Genomic DNA, 25,317 nt, shown 5'->3' on the forward strand with positions numbered 1-25,317 from the left:
ACGTTTGATTATAAGCCCCCTATACTCTGATCACAGCTAAAGTGGAGATTAGGGAAATTTGTTCTTGAAAAATAAAAGAAATGCTGGGAGCTTAGTCCCAGGTAGGGTGTGTATGTGTGTGTATGTGTATATATATATATTCCCCTTCCAGCAACTTGCTGCATATTGCACGTGGAGGTTGTATGTATATGGAAGTCTGCAAATCAGCCGGGAGACATTTGCATCCCAGTCAGTATATGTAAGATGTTCCTCTCTCTCGTAGTAAGAGCTATCATGCTTGGAGTAGTAATTAAACTTACTCTTTCAAAGCATCTTCACTGAATGCATTATTTTCATGTGCATTATGTTATGTACGGGCATAATATTTTGAAAGGCAAGTGCAACATTTTAGCCAAGTTTATCCTTGCAAAGACCTGAGATGGATGTAAGATGATATCCTTTTCAAATGGATTTGGTTGTTGTTGTTGATGGCTCCAGTTCAAAGCTCTTGGAAACAATCATGTCCAAGTTTGACATAGTTTGATCAAAAGTAGGTTTAACCTAAAAGCAACTTTAGCCCTGTGTACATGTACACTGAGAATTGGCCAGGTCAGAACTAAAATAAGTAACAGTATAGCTTTCCTCAAACTTCATCTAGGTGGTACTCAGTGAGCTCATACACTACATGCACAAGCCCAAAGCTCCTGCCTTCAGCTTATTAAACCATCTCAAACTTACACTAGAAAGGTAAACTGTGTTCGTTTGTTGCAGGAAAAACAAAGAATCTTGAGGCACCTTAACAACCAACAAATTTATTATGCCATAAGCTTTCATGAACCCAAGTCCACATTGTATCTGATTAAGTGGATTTCATCTACAAAAGCTTATGCATTTGTTATTCTTGAAGGTGCTATAAGATTTTGTATTAAGTGCAAGAACATCTCACCTTCATCCTTAGGTCTTTGTGTAGATAAAGTTGGCAGACACATTGTTAAATGTAAAATGGATTTTCACACAATCTTATGCTGTATCTGCAAATATCAGTGATGGTGTCTAGGCATATATGGATCAAAGGCATATTTGATGGATTTCCTGGTTAACTTAATTGACCTTACCTTTTTCAGCCTATACAAGAAAGCATCTCCAAGATGACATGCATCTGCAAACTTTCAATTGCATTCAAAGTGCCAAAACCAGTATCTAGCTACTTTGTGGAAACAGTAAATTGGTTTTGTACACAATATCCTTGATGCATTTAAAGCTGTAGTTTCTATAGTATAAACTTCCTCGTATTTGTGTTAGGACTGCAAGAACTTTGAGTCAAACAAGTCACTACTTCTTTTCTGTTTGTAATACTATTATTTGTAGTTCTTCCTTTCTAATGATGACCCTACTGTTATTCTTTTTATGTCACCTGGGAGGCGGGGTGTGGAATAGACCTTATCAGAGCCAGTTATGATAGCAGTTGATCCAGCAAAGAGGAGTACAGATTTGTTTTATTTTATTTTTTTGTTCTTTTTGGTGATACACTCGGCATACAAAGCTGTGGCAAATCAGAAATTCTGTTACAGCAAGACATTTGCAGTGGTGGGTGAAGCATGGCAACCTCTTGACTCAAGCTTTCTGCAGCACAGCTTTCTCATAACTCAATTTATCAAGAAAATCTGAAGTGCTCATAGACAGACATACCACTGGTGAGCACATTTCTAACCTACTGAGTGCAATACTGGGAAAGAATGTATGTGCTTCTCCTGAGAAGAGCAGGTGCTCAACAGCTAACAACTGAGCCTTGGAGACTCTTGGAAAACAGCAAGAGTCTCCCCCACGCCCACCGACCTCCTAGCTCGGAGAATAGTGTGATATGAAGTAAGACCCTGCTCATCTCTCAGCATGGTGAGTCATAACAAGCATGAATTTTGGCTTGTTATCAAGGCAAGCCAAGGATTGTGAATCCCTGCTGGAGACTTGCACAGAGAATCCAAAATAACTACAGCTAGGCTCTCTGAATTCACTTAATTTACAGAATCATTCCTGATGAAAGTGTTATTAGAGCCGTCCTTCATTTTGCTTGATACAGCAGCATTGTTGACATGAAGGCATGGTGCCAGGGTGCAAAAGCAGAGCATGTTCAATATCAGTATATATCAATGTCCCACAGCTATGTGAAACACATTGATAGCTGAAAAACTGGCAATATGTTAGAGGCAGTGCTATTTTTCTAGAAAAAGAGGTGCCGGAACTGACCATAAACACTTCCCACTTCTTAGAATCACAATGGCAACCACCTGAGAGGTGCAAGAACTCAGTTCCGTTGAATTCCTGCTGGGAAAAAGCCCTGGTTAGAGGTATACTCTTCCTTGGAGCCCTCTCTTTTCCTGACCTAAAACATCAGCTGCCTTTTATTAAACTAGTTCACATTATGGGACTAGGATAAATTATTTAAATTGCTTTATTGTGGATGGAGAACTGTACTTTAAAGAGTATCATTTCTTGTTTTAGAGCTGCAAAAGATCCATGTGCAAACAGGCTGCAAAAGATCCATGTGCAAACAGGCTGATTAAAATGAGGTTTGTACTGTGATGTTTATGAAGGTAGCATCTATATTCAGGCCCCTATTTATGTGTAACTCAAGTAGTTAGCTGCCACTTCTGATATGGGGATCACATGGATGTTAAGCTTGAGAATAGACCAGGGAAAGAATAGCTTTGTGCAGAAGCACAAACTTAGGTTTGTGTTTTTGTTGAAGACAGTATTACCAGAAATGACTGATAAATAACCACCAAATGATACACAGTACCCTGGCACTTACAGATATACTTATAACAAAAGAGATTTCTATTTTCTGCAGTAGCTATTCAGCTGTATTTAATGGATAGGTCAGGAATCTCCTTCATGCTGCCATGATTGTGGCTTTACTATGGAGGCCTGCTTGTCATTTACTTCATGTATAAATGGTAATGAGTTCACATAGCTAGTTATAACACTTGTTGATACTTTACAATGTCTATGCAGGTTAATGTTAAATGTGAAAGGAGGTAGTGCTCAGTGGCAGCCACCAAGAATTGAAGCAAAGACTGTACCTAGAATGAAAGACTGGGGGAGTTCCAATTCTTAGCCTTCCATTTTCAGTACTGAACACTATTGATAGTCAGCTATTGCATATGTTAATTGCAAAGGAGCCATCCATAAAATCACAGAAACCAGTGCACTGACAGAAGTAGCTTTCTGGACATTTGACAGTCTTATAGCAGAAAACAGTATCTGCAAAAGGGCTCTCACTACAAAGTGCCTATCCTTTGCATATAACGTGCAGGCCATCTTATTCTAATTGCCAGATGTCTTATTATGTAGGGAAGGTAAGATCATTGTGTTTTCTTTTGCTCTAAATTGCACGCATCTATATCCCCTTCATATATTGTTTGAGCTACAAAGCTAGAGCGTCAAAGCCAAAGGCTATGTAAGGAGCTAGTAGAGGTGTAGCTCTGTTGATGAACAAAATGGGCTATGGGCAAGACAACCACACTTCCAGTGACCTCCCAAGACACCCACTGGAAATTCCAGTAGTGGTGTTCTTAGTGACAGTGTAGGGCAAAATAGAGTGTTCTACAATAGCTGTGAATCCACAGGACCCAATGTTCCTTTTGTCTCCTAACACCGTATCAGCTTTGGACTACCACCCACCCAGCTGCAGGGCTATGGATGTGATGGTTTTTCCACCAAGTAATCTATCCACACCCCACACAAAAGGATGTCTTTGCCCAATGTTAGCAATAGTACATAAAGTCTGTGAGAGGTATATTTTCACAGATGGTACTTAACCAAAATAGCAAGCTGTAGTTTGGCTTTCTGTCTATCTCACTACATTACAAATTTCTGCAGATTCCCTATCCTGGCAGATTAGGCAAGGCAGGAGAAATGAATAGGTTTTTATAGAGCCATATATTATACCATCTTTTTCAAGCACTGTGTAATCTTCAGCACATTGTGTTTCATGTTGATTTTCAGCACACAAAGTCCTACAATTAACCAAAGGCAGTGTCCATTCGTCCTTTGATAACTAACTTCAAGATGACATGGGTGCAGACCCATGTGGAAACAGATCTCAGGTGGTTGATAAAATGTAGTTTATTAAATTATAAATTTTGTAACAAAAACCAGACAGAACAAGAAAACAAACAAGCTACAGGGACTAGACGGAAGAGCCGATGAAGACACCATGAAGTGTTTACAAGTAAAACTCTGCAACAGAAGTTATTTTACATTTCATTCAGGAAGATGATTGCTCTTTGTTTAGTAAAACATCTGAACTTTAGAAGTCACACCTACTTTATGTTAAAATTAAGCATCTGGTTCATACCCCCAATTCTTGTTCATTTCCAGTTCGCTTTAGTTTTCCTTCCATACATCAATCCATGCAGATAGTAAAGATACTTAATGCAATGAAGAATGATGACATTTCCAAGTTGTACAGTGAATATACACTGGTCAAAAAGGGGGACAGGGTTTTACTGGGGATGAGCATATACTACAAAATAAAACGTGAGACATTTACGAAACTGGGTATTGCTAAGTAGCTGTCAAACCATTAACACACCCCAGGGTTTTATTTTTTTCTTCAAACATTGAATCTTCCAGCCAAGACATTAAGAGATTTTCTTACAAGTTCAAGGACCAGGCTTGGTTTTCCCTTTCCCCTCCTCCCACCCTGAAACACTTTGAATACATTGCTAGGCTGGAATGCAATGCCAATACAGACAAAATGTACATATACAAGACTGAGTTTTCAAAACATGGCTCTAGATTTAAACTTCAGTTACTGTGCACTGTCCATCAGGCCTTCTAGACCTTACACTGGTGCTTCCCACCCCACTCCCCACCACTGGTCTATCCAAGGCTGGCTGACTTGCATTCAGATGTCTCTGCTGGGCAGAGGATACAGGCAACTGAAGTTGGGCAGACACATCCTCACTATCGCTGCTAGCATCCGATTCTGTTTCCTCAATGGAGGTGTCAAGAACTGGCACCCTACCAGAAGACGATGGTTCATGGTCTTCCTCTCCCTCACCCCTATGGCTCCTTTCAACCATACTGTCTCCATTTATTTGCAAGTTGGCAAAAGAGTTCTCTAGAGTGCTTGCATCAGGTGATGGCGTTGCAGGGCTTGTCGGTTGACCATCTAGTGAAGGAAGGGGTCTAACAGAAGCAGTTGCGAGAGGCTGCCCAGCAGCAGCTCCTAGAGCTGGTGTGCTGTCTGCACCATCAGCAGAGCTCTCTCTTGCTAGATTGATAGCATTAGAGTCACAGTCCAACCTAAGCCCAGCCACTCCCTTCTTTGGAATATCTATTATGTCCCGTTTTATTTTCCTGCGACGTCCATGCTCATTTCGCCTATACTGAACCATGTTCTCAAGATCTGCCACATATAAGAACCCAGCAATTAACATTTCAGTGCTCTTTTTACCTTTGGAAAAGGCATCTTCCAGCTCCCTACTGGTACGTTCATCATACTGCCACCATCCATTTCTGCCTTCATAGTACCAGGCATATTCCCCATTGCCTCTACTGGCTGCTTTGAGTTCCTCAGGTGACAGTAAGGTTGGCTTATCAAGAAAGTCCTCCGGGATCTCCTGACGACAGAGTGCACATCTCTTTCCCAGCCAGGAAGCTCCTTTCACACACAGATAACAGAAGACATGTTTACAAGGCAGACTCACAGGGTGGACACATGTTTGCAGACAGATAGCACATTCAGGGACCATGAGAGACGGTGCTGCAGCGGAACATGATTCATTTGTCTTCTTGTTTGTGGGAAGCATGTTGATTGAGTGATCGATCTCACCGCAACCGGCCATCCTAGAGAACAACAAAAGTATCATAATTTGGCAGGACCTACTGTTAGCCTACTTTGCTTAACCACAGGACTTTATCCTAAACAGTTTATAACAACTGAAAAAAGCTACAAAAATGTACACGAACAGCATCATATACAGACAAAACAAAATATCAATCTGCAATGACCATCAGTGTGCTGCAGAAAATATGGGCTGGAAGATAGGGGTTCAAGCTGCTGCCTGCACATGAAGCTCACACTACAAGAATGAAGTAAATGAGCAACCTAATATATATAAACGACAGGATGAAGTGAACAAATGTCATGGCTTTTTGTCAAAGAATTAATGAACCCATCACAATCTGTACAAAAGAGTGTTTGGCCTTGGTCAGTCTTGACTCCCTACTTTTTGCATATAGCACAGCACAATATCACACATCAAAAAATTGGACACAGTTAAGTCAGAGGATCTGGGTCCCAAATCTTGATTACATGTTTGGATTTCGCAAACACAAGGCCAGAAAGATATTTGAATTAAGATTTTAGCCCAAGTCTACTGTATTTACTTAACAAAATTCAGTCAACAGTTGCTTGATCCATCTAGGATGTCTGAACATGTGACTTCAGGAATAGAAAACCACGGTTATCTGCTTATGTCAGTGGTTTTCAACCAGTGTGCCATGGCACTCTGGGGTGCCTTGAAATCATTCAGGGGTGCCACGGCAACACTGGCCTCTGGCCTTCTTTCCTTCCCTCCTTCCTCTGATGCCCTCTTGCATCTCTGCCTCCCAAAGGCTTGCACAACTGTTTGTTGTAGCAACCCTGGCTATAACCTCCACAAGCAAATGGTGCCTCTGGGGCTGGCTTCCAAGGTAAGGTGCAGGCCTCAGGTTCACATTTGGCCAGTCTCCATTGAGCCACTAAGGCTGGGGGCATCCCCTTCCCAGACCCCTGTGGGGCAGTGTGAGGAGGCACCTCCCTTTGGGGAAGGGGGGCAGCTCAGAGACTAAGGGCTGCAGCAGCAGCTGCCCAGAAGACTCCCAAGGAGAGTGGAGAGGAGAGGAGGCTGAGGGAACACTCCACAAGGGAGGGTGTTCGAAAAAGGGTGAGAGGCTGCCAGCTCTGCAGGCAAGGGGTGACATAACTGGGATTCTGAGCCCCACAGGGGTACCACAGAAAGAATGCAGTTGGTCAAGGGAGCTGTGGACTCAAAAAGGTTGAAAAAAATCTGGCTTATGTATTCCGGATTTTACAAATTCCAAGGTGAGATTTTGTGTGAAGGTTTGTGCAACACATAGACTAAGGCTGCAATCCTATATCCACTTACTTGGGTGTCCCAGCAGGTTGGGAAACCAAGTAGAAAAAGGAGAACTTGGTACACCTGAGTAATTCCACAATTAAAAAATGACAGCATGCATTGAGAGCCTCATAATACCCATTAACAGTACAATAGCATTTGTTTAGCAATGGAACAGAGTTCAACAAGTTTAGGCTGGCCCCTGTAATCAAACAAAAACATGAGATTGCCAGAAACATTTATTTATTTTAAAGATTTATAAGATGGCTCACATTTTAAAATATTGTAGTGTACAGAAAACCAAAATAAGTAAAAAAAATTAAAAATGCACCAGAAACACCGTTAAACATTCCTCACCTACTCCCCTTTACCACCTTCTTATGAATTTACTCAGAAGTAAATCCCTGCATTCAGTAGTGCTTAGTGCCAAGTAAGAAATTTTAAGGATTGCAGCTTTAGTCCCCAACCTCACACAGCATCTTCACAGATGACTAGGGACAATCCCTTTCCCTCTCTAGTTTACAGCTGTAGCAAGGCAGAAGGGGCTTCTACAGTGCTAACCTGCCCACTTACTCCCAATACCTCAGCTGCTCATTTTCAAAAGCCAGCCCATCCTCCCCACCTGAAGACAGAACAAAAGAATGGAGCTTGTTTTGGCAGTGGGCAGCCAAGGTTCTCAGAGTTCCTCGTACTGACAAAACAGCTAGTTTTAACCTCTCTCTAGCTTGATGTCTGAGAAGGGATGAATTTTTTACTATGCATTTGTAGTTTACCATATCAAGTACAAGTCACATTTGAAATGCCAACTCCATACTTGGACACATACAAGATCTACATCACATTGACCTTACCTTCTTTTTTTTCTTCTTATCACTCTTCTTGGAACATATTGCAAAATTAAACCATCTTTATATGTATCTAATCAGAGCTGAGTGCCTTGTTTCCCAGTTAACAACTTATTCTTCTTGCATGCTGCTTTCTGGACATGGGCAATGCCAGCGTACCACTGCAAGTTAAGGAGAAAATAAAGAGCTATCAGACTTAGAGTAACCAGTTATTTATATTTATGAACTATAAATATAATATAAATATATTTATGAACTATAAATATGAACTATATTTATAAATAGCAGCTTTCTATCCAACTAACACACAATGATAATAGTGGCTTACAATACAAGTACAAAAAGAGATGGGGATGAAAATAAGCAAATTTAGTAGTCCGCTATTTTATTGTAGAGCTGAAGGAGACCCCAAGGGTCATCTAGTCCAACCCCATGCAATCCTGCCCACAGCCATCTCTGAGTGGCCTGTATCTGCCAATATTGTGGTTAGCAGCTAGCCGCACTGACCCACTGTGCCATAGACAAGGATGTCAGAATCAGTGAACAAAACAGTTCTGGGAGAGAAGGAGCCAAATGGCAGCTGGTCCCAGTCAGTTCAATTGATGGCGTTACGTACACCGTCTTGCCTCTCCTGCTGCTTCAATGAGACAGAACAGATGTGAATGGAATTGGTTCTGGGAGCAGAGGAGGCAATGGCAAAAGATTCAGTTAAGCCAGCTGGAGGTTCTTCCACAGTGAACTCAGTTATTACATCTGAAGCATTTTCTTTTATTTCATGGATATGTTCTCTTAAGTCATTTTAAGATCAAAGTAGCAAACAGTTTTGAGATCAAAGAGACTGTGTAGGTGAGTGGTTCTCGTGTCTGAGAAACCGATCAGCTCTGGACAGGTTGCACTCCCTCTGAAGCAACAGGTTTGCAGTCTGGATCTATCTTTGTTACTGGAGGCCCAGGCAACTTAAGTGGCTAGAAGTGCCCTTTACCAACTGCAGCCTGTACAACACCTACAGCCAGGGAGGACTTTTCTATAGTAGTTCAAGCATTAAGGTAAAGGTAAAGGGACCCATGACCATTAGGTCCAGTCGTGGCTGACTCTGGGGTTGCAGCGCTCATCTCGCTTTATTGGCCGAGGGAGCCGGAGTACAGCTTCCGGGTCATGTGGCCAGCATGATTAAGCCACTTCTGGCGAACCAGAGCAGCACACGGAAACGCCGTTTACCTTCCCACTGGAGTGGTACCTATTTATCTACTTGCACTTTGACATGCTTTCAAACTGCTAGGTTGGCAGTCGCGGGGATTTGACCTGCCGACCTTCTGATCGGCAAGTCCTAGGCTCTGTGGTTTAACCCACAGCGCCACCCGCATCCCAGTTCAAGCATTAGTAACTTCAAAACTGGATTACTGCAATGTACTCAATGTGGGTCTTCCCTTGAGCTTGAACTGGAAACTGCAGTTAGGGCTGAATGATGCAGTAAAGTTGCTGGCAGAAGAGAGACATTGTCAACATATAGCACTACTTCTCTGTTTGTTACCAAGCAAGTTTCAAGGTGTTACTATTAGCATATACTATAGCATATAATAGCTTAGGACGAGTTTACCTGAGCGATCAACATACCCTATATATCTACCTGACCACTTTGATCTGCAGGACTAACATCACAAAACATTCATTCTGCACTTGTAAGAAATCAGTCTTTAGGTTTAGCAGCACCTGCACTTTGAAACTCCCTGCCTATTGACATCAGGCAGGAGGCTTCACTTTACTCTTTTCAGTACCGGCTAAAAACATTTCTGTTCAGACAAGCCTATCCAGATATGTAGAAGCTGACATGTGTTTTAATCTATTTTTATTGCTTAACTGCTTATTTTATTTCCATTTTGAATTTTTAAAAATACCTGATTTAACTTTGTATTCTCTTGACAGTTTTGATGTTTGCCAGTAGAACTGCTAAGTGGTTTACAAAAATAAAACGATCAAGCAGTATACAATTAATTTTGCTAAATAAAATAAAAATCAATCAATTCATGCTGGCAATTAAAGTAAGCTGCTCTAGAATATGTTAGTCCACTGGAAGGCTGGGGAACCAGTCTGTTGAACGTCAAAAGCCATCATATTATTTCTTCAATATTCTATTGGACTATTAGGGCAGGATATTTTGAGGTCTGCAGGTTCCAGGGCAAAGGCACCCAAAATTCAAATCCTACCACTTAACCTAATACAATGCTCTCCTTTCTCCTCATCATATGCAGACTTCTCTCATGGCAAACCTCAAACTCATCCCAAACTGAAAGGTTCTGCTTCACAGCATTTACCAGTCCTGTGCAGTTAGTGTTTTAAAACACAATGTCTAGACGGCTATCTAACCAAGATGCATTACATTTCATTTTCTGCTAGAGAGGTTACACTGAAAGGCACTTTTTATTGAACTTGGGGATGCAGAACTTTCAATTGCCTAAGCAGATCTATTTAAGTGAAATTTTACTGCATACATTAAATTCATCTCATATGAATACTGCTAAATAACGTCAAGAAATCGACAAGTCCTGCAGAGAGGTTAATGGTAATGTACATAATTGAAAAGAGCTTTGGGAAGATTTTGGCTGAACTTCCAATTAAAACTTTTGAGTAATAACCTCTGCACTGAAGTCCCTTGTGTGCTGCATGTAATTGTTTCACAACCCTTTTCCTTTTTAAAAAAATAAAAAAGGCTATAACCAGGCAGACAGGTGTCATGTGATTTTTCTTTTTAAAACATTACTTTAGGGCAGAGACACACAATTCACTTGGAGTGCCACTTTTAGATTTCTACTAACTCATGAAAGCCAGGTGCTATGTTAACAGTAAAAAATAGTTTAAGTTAAAATTGTAACTCCGTATGTTTTTTTAATCTATCATACAACTTCCTGTCTCTCTCTGCACCTCACAGTGGGATCTCCTCTCTGCATCCACACAGCTCTGCCTGAACTCCTCATAGTGCACTCTCTTGTTCCCAGTATCTTACCCCTTTTTCTGTACCCCACAACTGTTCGTTATCTGCAACACTGCAGGTTCCTGCACTCCCAGCTCTAATGTAGCAGTACTGTCTTGCTGAAGGCCCTATTTTTCTCAACCAGGTCTCAGTTCTGCCTTTATCCACTGTCTTGTTTTGCTCCATTTCTTTCGCATCCCTGATCCCTATCTGCTTCTTCCAGTGTTCTGCTTCAGAAGCATACTAGCTTTTCATTCTCCCAGAAATTCATATGGTAAATGTGCCTCAGGTGCTCTGGCTGTATGAGGCTAGAAAAACTGTCACAAACTCTGTAACATGCTTCTAAATTCAGGAAGAAACAAGGTACATATAGTGATGTAGTCATTCTCCCATCTCAAATTTTGATACATACTTGCAGGCCTTGTTTCCCCAAAAAGCACAGGAAAAGGTTGCAAACAAAAGGCATTTGGAATTCCCCCAGGAGAGATAAAACCAGTCCTCTTGGCCTTATGTTGTACATCAAGGTTAATACCATTAACCATCCACCACCTCATAAGTTGCCTATCAGACAGAACAAATTTATTCTGAAAAATGTTGCAGTGCAACAGCCTTTGAATCATAAGTGCATGCTACTTGAAAGTCAAAATGTTTTCCACCTGCAAGGATAAACCAGCCTCCAATGGACAGAATGGAAGGAAGATGGATCAATAATTAAAAGAGGAGATAAAAAATTAAAGATTTATCATAGAGTTAAGAAAGTGTGCTTTTTATTGAAATAAGCATGTAATTATCTTTAGGAAACGGACCACAGTATAATTATAAGATTGAAGTACCGTATTTTTCGTCCCATAGGACGCACTTTTTCCCCTCCAAAAATGAAGGGGAAATGTGTGTGCGTCTTATGGGGCGAATGCAGGCTTTCGCTGAAGCCTGGAGAGCGAGAGGCATTGGTGCGCACCGACCCCTCTCGCTCTCCAGGCTTCAGGAAGCTATCCGCAAGCCTTGCAAGCCCGGCGGGAGTTCCCGCGGGCTCACAAGGCTTGCGGGCAGCAGCCTGCAGCCCGAAGCACCAGGCGCACTCCGGAGGGTGCCCCGTGCTTCGGGCGGGTGTCCGCAAGCCTTGTGGCGGCAGCCGCGACTGGGGGGGGAATATATTTTTTTTATTCATTTCTCCCCCCCCCCCAAAAAAAATGAGGTGCGTCCTATGGGCCGGTGCGCCCTATAGGACGAAAAATACGGTAATAATATTTTTAAAGGCTATAAATGTTTTAAAGGCAAGTTTAGAAAATGATTTCACTCAATCACTGCATTTAACCTATGATGCACTGAAGATCCAGTACTTACAAACTCTACTAGCAAGATTAAAATACTTCAATTACATGTTCATCTATCTTTATATAAAGGATCTGTGTGCTTTATTTTGTGGACCACTGCTTATTTACTTCCACTCACTAAACACTGGCTAAATCAGGAAAGTCTTATGGCACATCTGAACATTCTCAGTCTTGGAGATTGCCAGGATAGATGGGTTGACAAATAGAGATTAACCACCAAGAAAGTGTAGGACACAGAGGAAGAGGTGTTTTAGATACAGGTGACTCTCAACTTATGCTGGGGTTACATTCTAGGGACAGTGCGTAAAATGAAAATCACATACAGTATAGTCAAAACACATTGGGTTCAATGGTGAGTGGGATTCCCAAAGTCTTCATTCCCAGATGCCTGCCCCCTTTTAATTTTTTTTGTCAAGTGCATAAAGCTGAATGTGCACAAGTTAAACGCATGTAAGTTGTGAGTTACTTTTCTACAGTTACTATGTCATTTGGTGACACCCAGAAAAGGTAAGCTATTCATCTATTAAGGCATGAAAGGGGCACAAATGAGCAATGAAATAAGTCAGGAAGAGAGAAATGAGAAGGCTGAAAACTAGAATGGTGCTGTATAAATGCAACAAAAGCAGCTTAGCTGGTAACCTTGGGAATGTAATTCCTTATTGTCAAGTGAGCTGCTGTACAGAACAAAAGTTCTTCCTAGAACCCAAAAGTTTCCCTTCCCCAGTTGACACAGAAAAACCAAATATGACTGTGTAGCTCATTTGAAATTTCACAGAAAAAAATGTGTTGGCAGATGAACTTCAACTAAAGTAATTCTCTTAGATCTAAAGTCAAGGCATTACACTGAAAACAGTATGGAGGATAGAGAGTCAAGACACCATCACATCTAAGAACCATCACCATAGCTAGGTTTGGCACAATCGTATACTTCTACTATTTGGCCACAGCCATGTCGAATCACAATGTAGAAAGATGGTCCTGCCACATCTATCAAGTATAAAATACCATATCCATGAAAACGCAGCCACTTCCACAATCTGGAGGAGACAAGTATGAGCAAGATGCTTGTATGTGCATAATTCAGACACATTTCAAAACACACATCTTTATGTGACATCTTCCACATTAAATTGCTTTCAATGAGATGTATATTGAATATGCTTATAGGAGAGGACTTCTAAAATAGCCTATTATATTAAATTAAATTATAATGGCATAATGCATTAATTGCCAATATACTGTATGTAGATGAGGACATGTATGTAGATGAGCCCCAAAGAGCAAAGAAGCCAAGACAGCGAGTGGGATCCATTCCGCTCGTTGTCTTGGCTTCCTCTTTAGCCACGCGCAACCTCTCCAGCCGGAAGAGGTTGCACACAGCTTCGTTTTTAGCTACCCCTGACCCCAGCCCCCAAAACAGGCTATCCGCAAGCCTTCGGAACCCGGCGGGAACTCCCACCATGCTCAGAAGGCTTGCGGAGAACAGACTGCGTTCCGCAAGCCTTCGGAGCGCGGTGGGAACTCCTGCCGTGCTCAGAAGGCTTGCAGATAGCTGCCTGAAGCCCGGGGAGCGCAGCGGCAGTTGGCGCTGCGCTCCTCCGGCTTCAGACTGCCATCCGCAAGCCTTCTGAGTGCTCCAAAGGCTTGCAGATAGCTGCCTGAAGCCTGGAGAGCGAGAGGGGTCGGTGCGCACCGACCCCTCTCGCTCTCCAGGCTTCAGTGAAAGCCTGCATTCGCTCCATAGGACGCACACAAATTTCCCCTTCATTTTTGGAGGGGGAAAAGTGTGTCCTATAGAGCGAAAAATATGGTAGCTTATGCCAACCTGGACATTCTGTCGATTCCTTCGTTTTCCTTCCAAACTATGACTTCTATGTCATACAAGTGCCTTATGAGGAACGGCTAAGGGAGCTGGGCATGTTTAGCCTGGAGAAGAGGAGATACGACATACAAGTGCCTTATGAGGAACGGCTAAGGGAGCTGGGCATGTTTAGCCTGGAGAAGAGGAGGTTAAGCCATGTTCAAATATATAAAAGGATGTCACATAGAGGAGGGAGAAAGGTTGTTTTCTGCTGCTCCAGAGAAGCGGACACGGAGCAATGGATCCAAACTACAAGAAAGAAGATTCCACCTAAACATTAGGAAGAACTTCCTGACAGTAAGAGCCGTTCGACAGTGGAATTTGCTGCCAAGGAGTGTGGTGGAGTCTCCTTCTTTGGAGATCTTTAAGCAGAGGCTTGACAACCATATGTCAGGAGTGCTCTGATGGTGTTTCCTGCTTGGCAGGGGGTTGGACTCGATGGCCCTTGTGGTCTCTTCCAACTCTATGATTCTATGATTCTACAAGTGAAAACTGGCATCTGTAATTACTTTCCTAAAAAAGTTTATACAGGGAGAGGATTAACATTCCATTGAAAACAATACAGTGCTAATAGCACCTGCACTCAGGTGCTCACTCTGATATTTGCCAACTTCTCTAGATCAAGGGCACTGGCATACAGCTAGTGGACCCAGTGAAATCTATGAGATTAGAGTCTCATTCTTTTTGAAATTACTACTGTCTAATATCACTGCCATTAAGTCCCCCAATATAACTTACTCATATTACAATACTCATGTAGGATGCTCTCATCTACCCTATGTTCCAGTCTAAGCACTTACAGACCAATAGGCATTTTCTCAGAAAAGAATGCATAAGATACCAGGAGTTGTTTGCACATCTGCATTTGATAAATGACTGTTTTCTTTGGATATGTAGCATCCTAGGGTTGTAGGTAATTTTTTTTTAACTATCTTTCATAAGGATATGTGTGTTCATCTTTTTATACACAATAAATTTATTTGCTTCTATTTTAAGTTGATATTCCTTGATACAAACTTGATTTTCCATATGAAGCCACAGTTCTAAAGCTGTATAACATTGGGTACCTCATCTCAAATTTCTAAAAAGCTTAAAAATAATGTGCCCTATTTTTTAAAAAAGACTAACTTGATGGAACACGTACAACTGAAAGGCCTTGTGGACCAAGAGGCATCAGGAAAAACATGCTATGGCATTTCTCTAAAACAGAATAAATTTCAACAATCACAGTCAAATCAATTTATTACTTAGCAGGCGCAAAAGCAATCGGCCCTCTCATTTCAGCAGAAACTGATTACAGACCCAGAATGTTCAATTCTAAATTCAGATATAGTATATATCCTACTGTGATGTGCTCCAGTGGGAAAATACTGGTTCCATTTCAATTCACTTTATTGTGCTGCTTATGGGAGTTCTTAAATGCTTTTTGGTTCTGATCATGTATTCTCAGTGGCCACCAGATTTTAACCCATGTGTCTGTTGTTGTGTTCTTCATTTGGACTTTGTCATCTAGATCAAATATGAACACAGCGAAAACATAGAAGCCCATCTTACTGCTGGTAAAAAACCAAAAAAAAACCTATGTATAAAGCACATTAAAGCATCCTAATAGGCACACTGCATATAATTATTATTCTGGCCTAGATTACCCAATTTGCTGCTGTTCAAATATAAGATCTCCTTACTATCTATTCCTAATAGTATTCCACATTCAGCACAGAAGCAATCTCCTGTTTGTTACAAAGTAGACCAGGAACTTATTTTCACCTCCCATTTATACACAGAGGAAACAGCAAGACTCAAACTGACTGCTATAACGAGCAGCATTAAAAGCACTTAGTTGTCAGATTTCAGAGTTGTGAATCATGGAAGTAAAGTACTTTTGGGTGCTTTCTATCCATGTTATCTCATTGCAATTTAACTTTAAGTAAAGAAAACATTGAAAATATTATCAGGAGTCTTGTAACGTCATTGAGAAAGGCTGAAAGAAAAAGCTAGATACAGTACCCCTAACGTGAGGCCATGTTTTCATGTTAACAATATAAATTTAGGATCAGGACATGAACTATCAAGCCAATATTCTCAATCCAAAGCTAGTGTTATTGAGCTTCCACTTGCATGTCTACTGTTCTAAGGTGCAAAAGATGAAGGGTGAAATGGTACAAATCTAGTTATGGGCCGGCACCTGTGGGCTAACATGCATTACTGCATTCAACTGAGCTGTGTTGAGTGCAGTACAAAGGGCAGCAATGGACATGAAGCAGCATACTGTAGCTACAGTTACCTGGATCAGGGCACATCTGATGTTTTCAGCCATCTCTTATGGGCTACAATGAACCACATTTAATGATTTCCAGGCCAGGATAGTCCTCTCTTCATTTAGTGTTTAATACTTCTAGGACTTATGAAGCACCTTTACACACTCACATTGTCAATGAGTACACCTCCAATTACACCCATCAACATTAAAAAAGCTATGGCCTAAGTAATTTGTCCAGCAAACTTTATCATTTCACTTTTTTAAAACTTCAAACCTCTTGTTCCAAAAGCTGTGGCTATGTTACCTGAAAATTACATATTTTGAACTATTTCAAATTGAGCTAGCTTCATTTGATCTCAATACCAAAAAAAATGTGGTTGTGACAAAAATGCGTAAACGTTAGATTTTAATACCCCGTGCAGCAGCTACTACAGTACTTAAATGTAAAGTTTTCCAACTGCAGTCCTTTCAAATTAGAAACAATTACCAATAGGCCCCATGGCCAAATACTTATGTTTAGCCAAGCATCTCATTTTCTCTTAACTGAAAAACATTTTGAAAAAAAAGTAAAATTAAAAGCATACAAATGACACGGTCATTTAAAAGCATTTGTGTACTGCTTTTCAACTACAGCCGTTCTCTCAGTTTATAACAATATCATATTTATATGGATTATTTTACCCCTCACAATGACAGTTCCTGAATATCAGCTGCTGTCAATTGTATCAAACGATGGTATCATGTGGCTCTTTGTTCTAGTCCCCTCCCCTCAAAGGTGGCGCAGCAACGGGAGAGCCAGGGCAGTGTGTGTGTTGTTTTTTTCATACACCCCCCACTGTTCATTTGAGAGGAAAAGCACAAGTGGAACAATATCTCTTTCCACCAACCAGTATTTGAAATCCTGGAAGAGAGCTTTCCACGGTAAACAACAATCGGCCCAACAAGAAGTTGTCATCGCACATTATTATTATTATTATTATTATTATTATTAACGCGTATCAAGTACGACAGCCTTTCCCCAAATTCTGCCTGGAGGAGGGAGTCGGTTTTTGTTTTACGCTTCCCCCCCACCTCCAGGAAAAACAACAGCAACAGCAGCAGCAGCGACTGAGGCTATGAGAGAGGGAGAAAAACACCTCTAGGAAATAAATGCGCACTTGACAGCAAGGATGGTCAGGCAGAGAAACACCCCCCTCCCCATAACACCATTAAAAAAGGAGGAGGAGGAGGAGGAGACCCCACGCACCTCCCCAGTGTGGCTGCGCGTGTCGGGGGCTGGAGGGAGGGAGCTAATGGCTCACCAAACAAGCGACTATCCGAGGGGAGAGGGAGACGAGAGGCCGGAGCCAATAGGTGACCCAGAGGGAGGACTGGCAGGCGAACCTCCTCCTCCCCCCCCCCAAAAAAAAAGGCCGGCTCGTGCACTCGGGGCGCGCGGACAACGACGACGACGACACGGGGCCTTTGTTCGGGTCTGCCGCTGCCCGGAAGAAGCGAAGCGGCCGCGGAGAGGCGGGGATTTGGCGCTGGGGGGGGGGCGAGCGAAGAAGGCCCCGGACACAATAGAGCCGCCTCCGCCACCCCAGCGCCGACTCCTCCATCATCCCCCGAAGGGCAGCGTTCACTGGCGCACTCACCTCCCTCACGGGAGTCGCCTTCCCGCTGTGCCTGATCCCTCCGCAGGCGGTTGAAGCCGAAGGAGCAGCGTCGTTGCCGTCGCCACTCTGCTCCCGCCTCCTCCTCCTCCTGCCGGCCGTCGTCTGCCTTTCTCTCTCTCTGCCTGGCGATTAGAGACTGCTCTGCGCCGCCGCCGCCGCCCCCCCCTCCCTCCGCGTGAGGGGCAGCGAGCAGGCGCTCGAGCTCCGGAGACGTCAGCACGCAAGAAGGGAGGGGCGTAGAAGTGGCGCCGGAGGTGGGAGGAGCCAAGGCTGAGATGCGCGGCTGGAACGGAAAGGGAGAGGTGGGGCTCGCGGGATGGTGTGGGCGCTCTAGCGCCCCTTGCGGATGAGGCTGCGCAGGTCACTTCCCTCCTTTTACGAGTGAACGGGTGAGGAAGTAGGACAGTCACCGGCACTCTATGTACAGCGTGTGTAGGAGCCCCAGGATGGCAGCTGTGTTGTGTGGCAGGTGAGAGAGGGTTTCGCTAGAGCCTCAAGCCTGGCAGGAGAAATCAGTGGCAATATAACCCTAAGCCAGTAGGGGAACATTTCAGTCCGCCAGGTCACGCTGTAACAACAACAACAACAACAACAATCGCAATAGGAACAAAATCGAAATAAATATAAATTTAAAAAAATGTCCAGTAGCACCTTAGAGACCAACTAAGTTTGTTCTGGGTATAAGCTTTCGTGTGCATGCACACTTCTTCAGATACACTGAAACAGAAGTCACCAGATCCTTATATATAGTGGAAGGGTGGGGTGGGGTTTTCCTCAGAAGGGTAGTAGGAGATGGGTGATGGACTCAATGGGTATGGTAAATAGATTCAGGTAGGTTGCCGTGTTGGTCTGACGCAGTCAATTGAGTCAATCACCCAGTCTGGTGACTTCTGTTTCAGTCTAATGTATCTGAATTTTATTTTATTTTTATTTCGACTGCGTCAGACCAACACGGCTACCTACCTGAAAATAGGAACAAAGGAATGCCACTGGGAGATTCCAGCCTGAAACTGTACATTTGCAATTCATCCATAAGTTAAACTCCAAGGATAAGTTAAACTCCAAGGATGCAAGTATAACTCCTGGTTAGCAGCAGTGGGGCAGAACAGCATCCATAGCCCCACCAGTCAGGGCAGAAAATATGGGAGAAAGCTTTTTACTACACCAATCCCCAGGCTGCTGCAACAAAGAGGCATCATCCTCATCCTCATCATCATTTATACCCCGCCCACCTGGACCATCAGTCCTGCCACAAGATAGCATCAAGGCCAGATGAGATCCAGCAGATTCTGTGTCAGCTCAGCACTGTCTCATTTCCCAAAATGCGCTGATGTAAATAGCTACAGTGGTACCTCGTGTTAAGTACTTAATTCGTTCCGGAGGTCCGTTCTTAACCTGAAACTGTTCTTAACCTGAAGCACCACTTTAGCTAATGGGGCCTCCTGCTGCTGCCGTGCTGCCGGAGCATGATTTCTGTTCTCATCCTGAAGCAAAGTTCTTAACCCGAGGTACTATTTCTGGGTTAATGGAGTCTGTAACCTGAAGCGTATGTAACCCGAGGTAACAGTGTACTGTGCTTATTTTGCATACATTCTCTACCTAATTAAACCATCACTATCTATTCTTTTTGCATTTTCATTTCCCCCCCCCACCCCACTGCAAAGAACTCCCTGCACCCTTGCAACTATGTTACATCCCTGCAACTGAGGATTGCACCTCATACATTTGGTGAAGCAGACACTGTAGTCCATGAAAGCTTTTTCCATAGTAAAAATTGTTAGTCTGTAAAGTTCCACACAACACTTTTTGTTGTTTTTGCTGTAAGACTAACATTTCTAACTCTGCCTAAGTCCCATTGAGTTCAGTGGGGTTTACTCCCAGGTAATTGGGATGAGGATTGTAGCCCAATGCAGCTACTCCTCTGGAAACGGCTTCATAATGTAGACATGCCCAATCCCAACACTGCTTTTATGGTACAGTGCAACCTTGGTTCTCGAACGCCTTGGTACTTGAACATTTTGACTCCCAAACGCCAAAAACCTGGAAGTGTTCTGGTTTTCGAATGTTTTTCAGAAGCCAAACGTCCGATGCGGCTGTTGGCTATTGTTTCTGGGGCGCCTGCACCAATCAGAAGCCCTGCCTTGGTTTTCGAACGTTACGGAAGTCGAATGGACTTCTGGAATGTATTATGTTTGAGAACCAAGGTACCACTGTATTTCACTGGCATTGCCATATTTTCAGCACTGTAGTCTTAATCATACTTATCATGTGTGTGATTACCTGATGTTTTAATCACACAAAATATGACTTACTCCATCTTGCAAATATGTCTGATTGGTCATGTTGGATGCAGGCTGTTGGGCTTGATGGATCCTTGGTGTGTTCTTGTATTCTATTGTTAGAACATGGATGCACAAGAGACAACTCCAACCTTGAAATGCTAAATAAGCTAGCATCTGTTCTTTCAGGCCTGCATGCCCATATTTCCCCTTGCGCCTCATGGTTCAGCTGCCATAGTTACATGTGTAATTGTCTTCTGCTGGAACAGCACAGCTTTTGACTCAGTGCACAAGCTGGCAATTACCCGTGTTATGCCAAGACAAGGGGACTTGAATGTGATCATGTCCCGATCATCCAACTCTCAGTAGAAGATATGGTTGTGCTGTTAAGATAATGAATATTTAAAAGCTAACATAAGGATAACAAACATAAACCCTTTACTAACCTTACTTCCACTCTTTAGTCTAAAGACAATAGCAGCATTGTATTTTAAATGTTCTTCATTAATAAATGCAAAGTAGAAAAGCATTATATTTCTAAAAAGAACTCTGAGAAGAAGATTGCATTAAAATTCGTGCTTTAAATTCTCTATTATAAAGCAAATGTAATTGTAGTCACACAGTACTTAACTAACAAAATAGCAGTAAGCAAACCGTACTGGTAGAAATCATCATCATCATCATATGCCACCCATCTGACTGGGTTTCCCCAGCCACTCAAGGCAGCTTCCAACCTATTAAAACACAGTAAGACGCCAGACATTAAAAACTTCCATATACATAATATGCATGAAATATTGCCCTGAGCCTCAAGTACAGTGGTATCTCAGGTTACAAATGCTTCGGGTTACAAACACTTCAGGTTACAAACTCCGCTAACCTGGAAGTAGTTGCTCTGGGTTGCAAACTTTGCCCCAGGATGAGAAGGGAAATCGTGCAGTGGCGGTGCGAGGCCCCATTAGCAAAAGCGCACCTCGGGTTAAGAACAGTTAAATTCTTAAGGCTTAAGAACGGACCTCCGGAACAAATTAAGTTCGTAACCCGAGGTACCACTGTACACACACAGAGAAAGTTAGGTTCAGGCGGGAGTGTAAACAGTGAAGTCAGAGGGAATGAAATGCAGAAGCTACAGTCAGTAATAATTATATTATTAGCAGAGGCCATTCAAAAAAACAACAACAAACCACTTGTTGTTAAGCCAATTAACACATGTAGGGTGATTTTTTAAAAATCGATTCACATTGAACCTTTTAATTACTGATTTTCAAATTTCACTCTGAAGTTTCTTTTCAGTATGACCACTTTCCACTCAGCTATGAAGTGTCCCGATTTCATGCTTCTAGAACACTCTGTAACTGACCTTAAAGTCAGTTCAAAGTGAGGTTTCCAAATCACAATGAGAGTTCTCAATTTATTCCATTTTTCAGTTGATTGGCGGAGGGGTGGGGTAAATCTAGAGTGTGTGTTCCTGGCATTTGGCAATTGGACAGATTAGAGATTCTGCTGATGTACCATCTGTCTTGCTGCCCAGCAATCTCCCTGCCTGAGCTGACAGAGCTGGTGTAGGAAATGATGTTGAGGACTCCCAGACTACTGGTTTTAAGGGACTTCAACATCCATGCTGAGGCGACTGGCTCTTGGATGGCTCAGAACTTCATGGCTGCCATGATAATCATGGGGCTATCCCAAGTTGTCACTGGCCGAATGCATGTGGCTAGCCCCACTCTGGGCTTTCCCCCCGTCAACTGGGCAGGAAGAGGGTGATCTGAAAGTGGGGGATATTGACATCAACCCCTTGTCATGGTCAGGCCACTTCCTGTTGAGATTTAGGCTTTTGGCACCTTTCCCCCTCTGCAGAGGCAAGAGACATATAAGGATGGTCACTTGCATATGCCACAACCTTGACTCCACTGCTATGGCAGATGAATCTCAAGAGGTGTCCAGAGCACTGTCTAGTCCTATTATGTTGGATGAGTTTCAGTTAGTAAGGCTCAAGGATGTGGACCAAGGTAAGCGGATCAGTCATGGATGCTTTAGTTGAGATTCCTTCACTGGAGGGTGTTCGACTAGATTACCCTTCCAACTCTACAATTCTATGATTCTATGAAAGGCCTGAGGGCACCCAAAGACATACAAGGAAGGTTCCAGGTGTGTCTCCCTGGGGAGAACATTGAAAAGGCCTGTTCTTGTGTGGCCACCCTCCACACCTTCATCAGGGATCAAGACCACAGGGTTGATAGAAAGCTTGGAGTGGGGGCTTTTCTGAGATTCTATGGGAAGCCTATGGCTTTTGGTCATACAGAAATGTTTGCATTTGACTCATTGGCTGAATAATGTTTTCCATCCCTGCCTTATTTATCAATAAGCATGGCAAACAGTTGTTTCTGTATTGGTATCATGTCCTTTGCCAACTGTGGCTTAGGGGCTGGGGGCTTCAAAGGCATGATACAATGATAGATGATAGATAGATAGATGATAGATAGATAGATAGATAGATAGATAGATAATGATAGATAGATAGATAGATGATAGATAGATAGATAGATAGATAGATAGATAGATAGATAGATAGATAGATAGATAGACAGATAGACAGACAGACAGATAGACAGACAGACAGACAGACAGACAGACAGGCAATCTTATTCAACTGTAAAAAAAAATATTGTTTGCATTCTTCAAAGAAATCTGTGTGTTTCTAAAAAGAGCTGACATGAATCTTTCATTTATCAAAATTAACACTGAAGTTCTGTCTGGAAATATCAGAGTTTCAGTCTCTGGAGTGCTAGTTAACACTTTGCATCTCTCTGGTGACATGAGAGCCATGGTAGGTTGGGCAGGAGGGGCAATCAAAGCATGTTAGCAAGGAGCAACACGGCAAAGCACCTGAGCTTTTCTTTTAATGAATCACTATTATATTATACAGTAAGAATCCCAAGCTGTTTCGGCTGCTCCACTTGCTGAACATTCCAGTGGCTCTTGTTTTTAAAATAATAGTGTGGTATGTAACCATGACGATGATGTTTTGCCAGTTATAAGGGTTATAATTAAAAATGAAAAACATCTGTGGCTGCTCCTGAGAGTGTTTTTCAGGGAGAACTCAAGCCCTCTATCTCTTTGCTGTGCTGACATCAGTGGGACTAATTAGGGTGCATCCATGCATATGCAATGTGTCACACAATGGGACACCAAACCTTAATTAGGATTCCTCCCCCCGCTGCATTTACTATAGCAAATTAATATATCATAAATAATTCATACTTGGCATCGACAGGAATGGACCACTGTCAATTAGCTAATTCTCTGGTGGGGTGCATCCATTTTGCCTTATATTCCTAGCCTATTTGTATGCTAAGTCAGCAGAATAATGACCGATGATGATTAAGGTAGTGTTCCAAGGGCACAAAGCCACAGTAGAATCCTGTCTCCATCATGTACCTCTTTACCCTGGCCTTTGACACTTTAAATGTATACTTTTAGGACACTGTCTTTTCTTGTGACTGTAATTTATTTTCAACTGGTTTTTAATGAATTTTAAGTTTTCACCTGCTGTGGGACCTTAGGTTGAAGGGTAGGCAATTAATAATAATTAATACTATTTTGATTTTGTTCTGTGAACTGCACTGAGACCTCCAGGTATAGGGCGGTATATAAATTCAATAAACTAATAAAATAAATAAAAATAAATAATGATGGTGGTGGTGGTGGTAATGCACACCTCCAAACACTTGAACCACATGCTAGGGGACACAGGATGCTACTCCTGGAGGCCAACCATGTTTACGATGGACTTTAGTTTACTTAACAACCCAGGTTGCTTTTGGCTTCTGCAACTTCTGCAGCTGAGATAAATTAGTAAAGCAACAACCTTCAAACCATGATGAATGGACCAGTCTTAGTGCTCACGGGAGAAGGGTCACTTCTGACTAGGGATGTCAAAGAACTGCAACACAGTATTTCAAGGGACTGCTGGCTCACACCAACAACTCCCCATGTGTAAATGATGTGATAAAATTGCTACATAGGAATTAACATGTGAATCAACCTTTTATTCTAATTGACTTCCATTTGTAAGTTACCGTATTTTTCGCTCCATACGGCGCACCTGACCATAAGGCAAACCTACTTTTTTGGGGGGGGGGATTCAAGAAAACATATGCGGCTCTTGGGGGCTTTTGCGGGAGGTGGGGGAAGTGAGAGAGCCTTGCTCTGTCCCTTCCCCCACCTCCCGCAAAAGCCAGGGATAGCCACGCGAAGCCTCCCCAGGGCAGTGGGATGAAGGCTCTGTGCTGCCCTGCGGAGGCTTTGCGGGCTACCCCAGAGCTGCTCAGGAGCTTGTGGGGCTGGCGGTGGGGGAAGCGCAGCTTTCTCCCACCCCCAGCCCCAAAGAGCAGGTCGGGGCTGACGGGGGAAGCCCCTGTTCCCCCTCCCCAGCCCCAGGGACCACACATTTGCTCCATAAGATGCACAGACATTTCCCCTCAGATTTTAAGAGGAAGAAAGTGTGTCTTATGGAGCAAAAAATACGGTACTTAGAAGTCTTTTGTTTCCACTTTATCTGATGTGACTATGCCTGTTGCTTTTATATCCCATCCCCAGTCTTCCTTTGATACTCTGGTCTCTCTGAATCCGACCCCCCTTCTTTTCCTCTCTCTCTGTTCCTCTATCTTTGTCAAAATTTAGATTGTAAGCTTCTTGGGACCATCATTTTTTTGCTTATGATATTTTGTAAAGTGTCATATATACTGAGGTTGCTACATAACTAAGAAAAATACCTGACACTAATTTGGATCACTGGATGATACTTCAGCATGACCTCAGCGATGAAATTTGCCTTGAGAATTGTAATTTAGAGGTGTATCTTTTTTGTTAAAACCTACCAGAGCCAGATTTCCCTGGAGGACTGAGCTCATTTGATTCGAAAATGCTCGCATTGAGAATTTGCAATTGGTTGATTAGGTTATCTGTATCTCCATATTAACCTGGGATTGTTTCAGTATGCTTGG

At 42.6% G+C, this 25,317-nt stretch overlaps 1 protein-coding gene and 1 long non-coding RNA gene across 3 annotated transcripts; one reads left to right on the top strand and one right to left on the bottom strand.

Annotated features, from left to right (window-relative positions):
- The first annotated feature begins 135 nt into the window (after positions 1-135).
- LOC310675075 lies at positions 136-1,319 on the top strand. The gene is made up of 2 exons (XR_014509924.1): positions 136-228; positions 1,104-1,319. It is a non-coding gene; the product is annotated as an uncharacterized lncRNA (long non-coding RNA).
- A 2,767-nt stretch (positions 1,320-4,086) lies between these two features.
- Positions 4,087-18,532, bottom strand: RNF146 (ring finger protein 146). 2 transcript variants are annotated; one of them, XM_083435092.1, is made up of 3 exons: positions 18,012-18,532; positions 7,958-8,112; positions 4,087-5,832 (listed from the first exon to the last, which is right to left on the bottom strand). In XM_083435092.1, the coding sequence occupies exon 3, from the start codon at positions 5,829-5,831 to the stop codon at positions 4,782-4,784; it is 1,050 nt and encodes a 349-aa protein (XP_083291218.1). In that variant the 5' UTR covers position 5,832; positions 7,958-8,112; positions 18,012-18,532; the 3' UTR covers positions 4,087-4,781. The 2 variants fall into 2 exon arrangements, with proteins under 2 accessions (XP_083291218.1, XP_083291217.1); XM_083435091.1 differs by lacking the exons at positions 7,958-8,112; positions 18,012-18,532 and adding an exon at positions 7,137-7,322.
- Positions 18,533-25,317: the final 6,785 nt, after the last annotated feature.

This window comes from Podarcis tiliguerta (assembly GCF_965153285.1).
Source record: "Podarcis tiliguerta genome assembly, chromosome: 3".
NCBI classification, from domain to species: Eukaryota; Metazoa; Chordata; class Lepidosauria; order Squamata; family Lacertidae; genus Podarcis; species Podarcis tiliguerta.

Coding starts and splice junctions, on each gene's coding strand:
- RNF146 (XM_083435092.1), bottom strand. CDS start 5,831: ATGGCCGGTTGCGGTGAGATCGATCACTCAATCAACATGCTTCCCACA.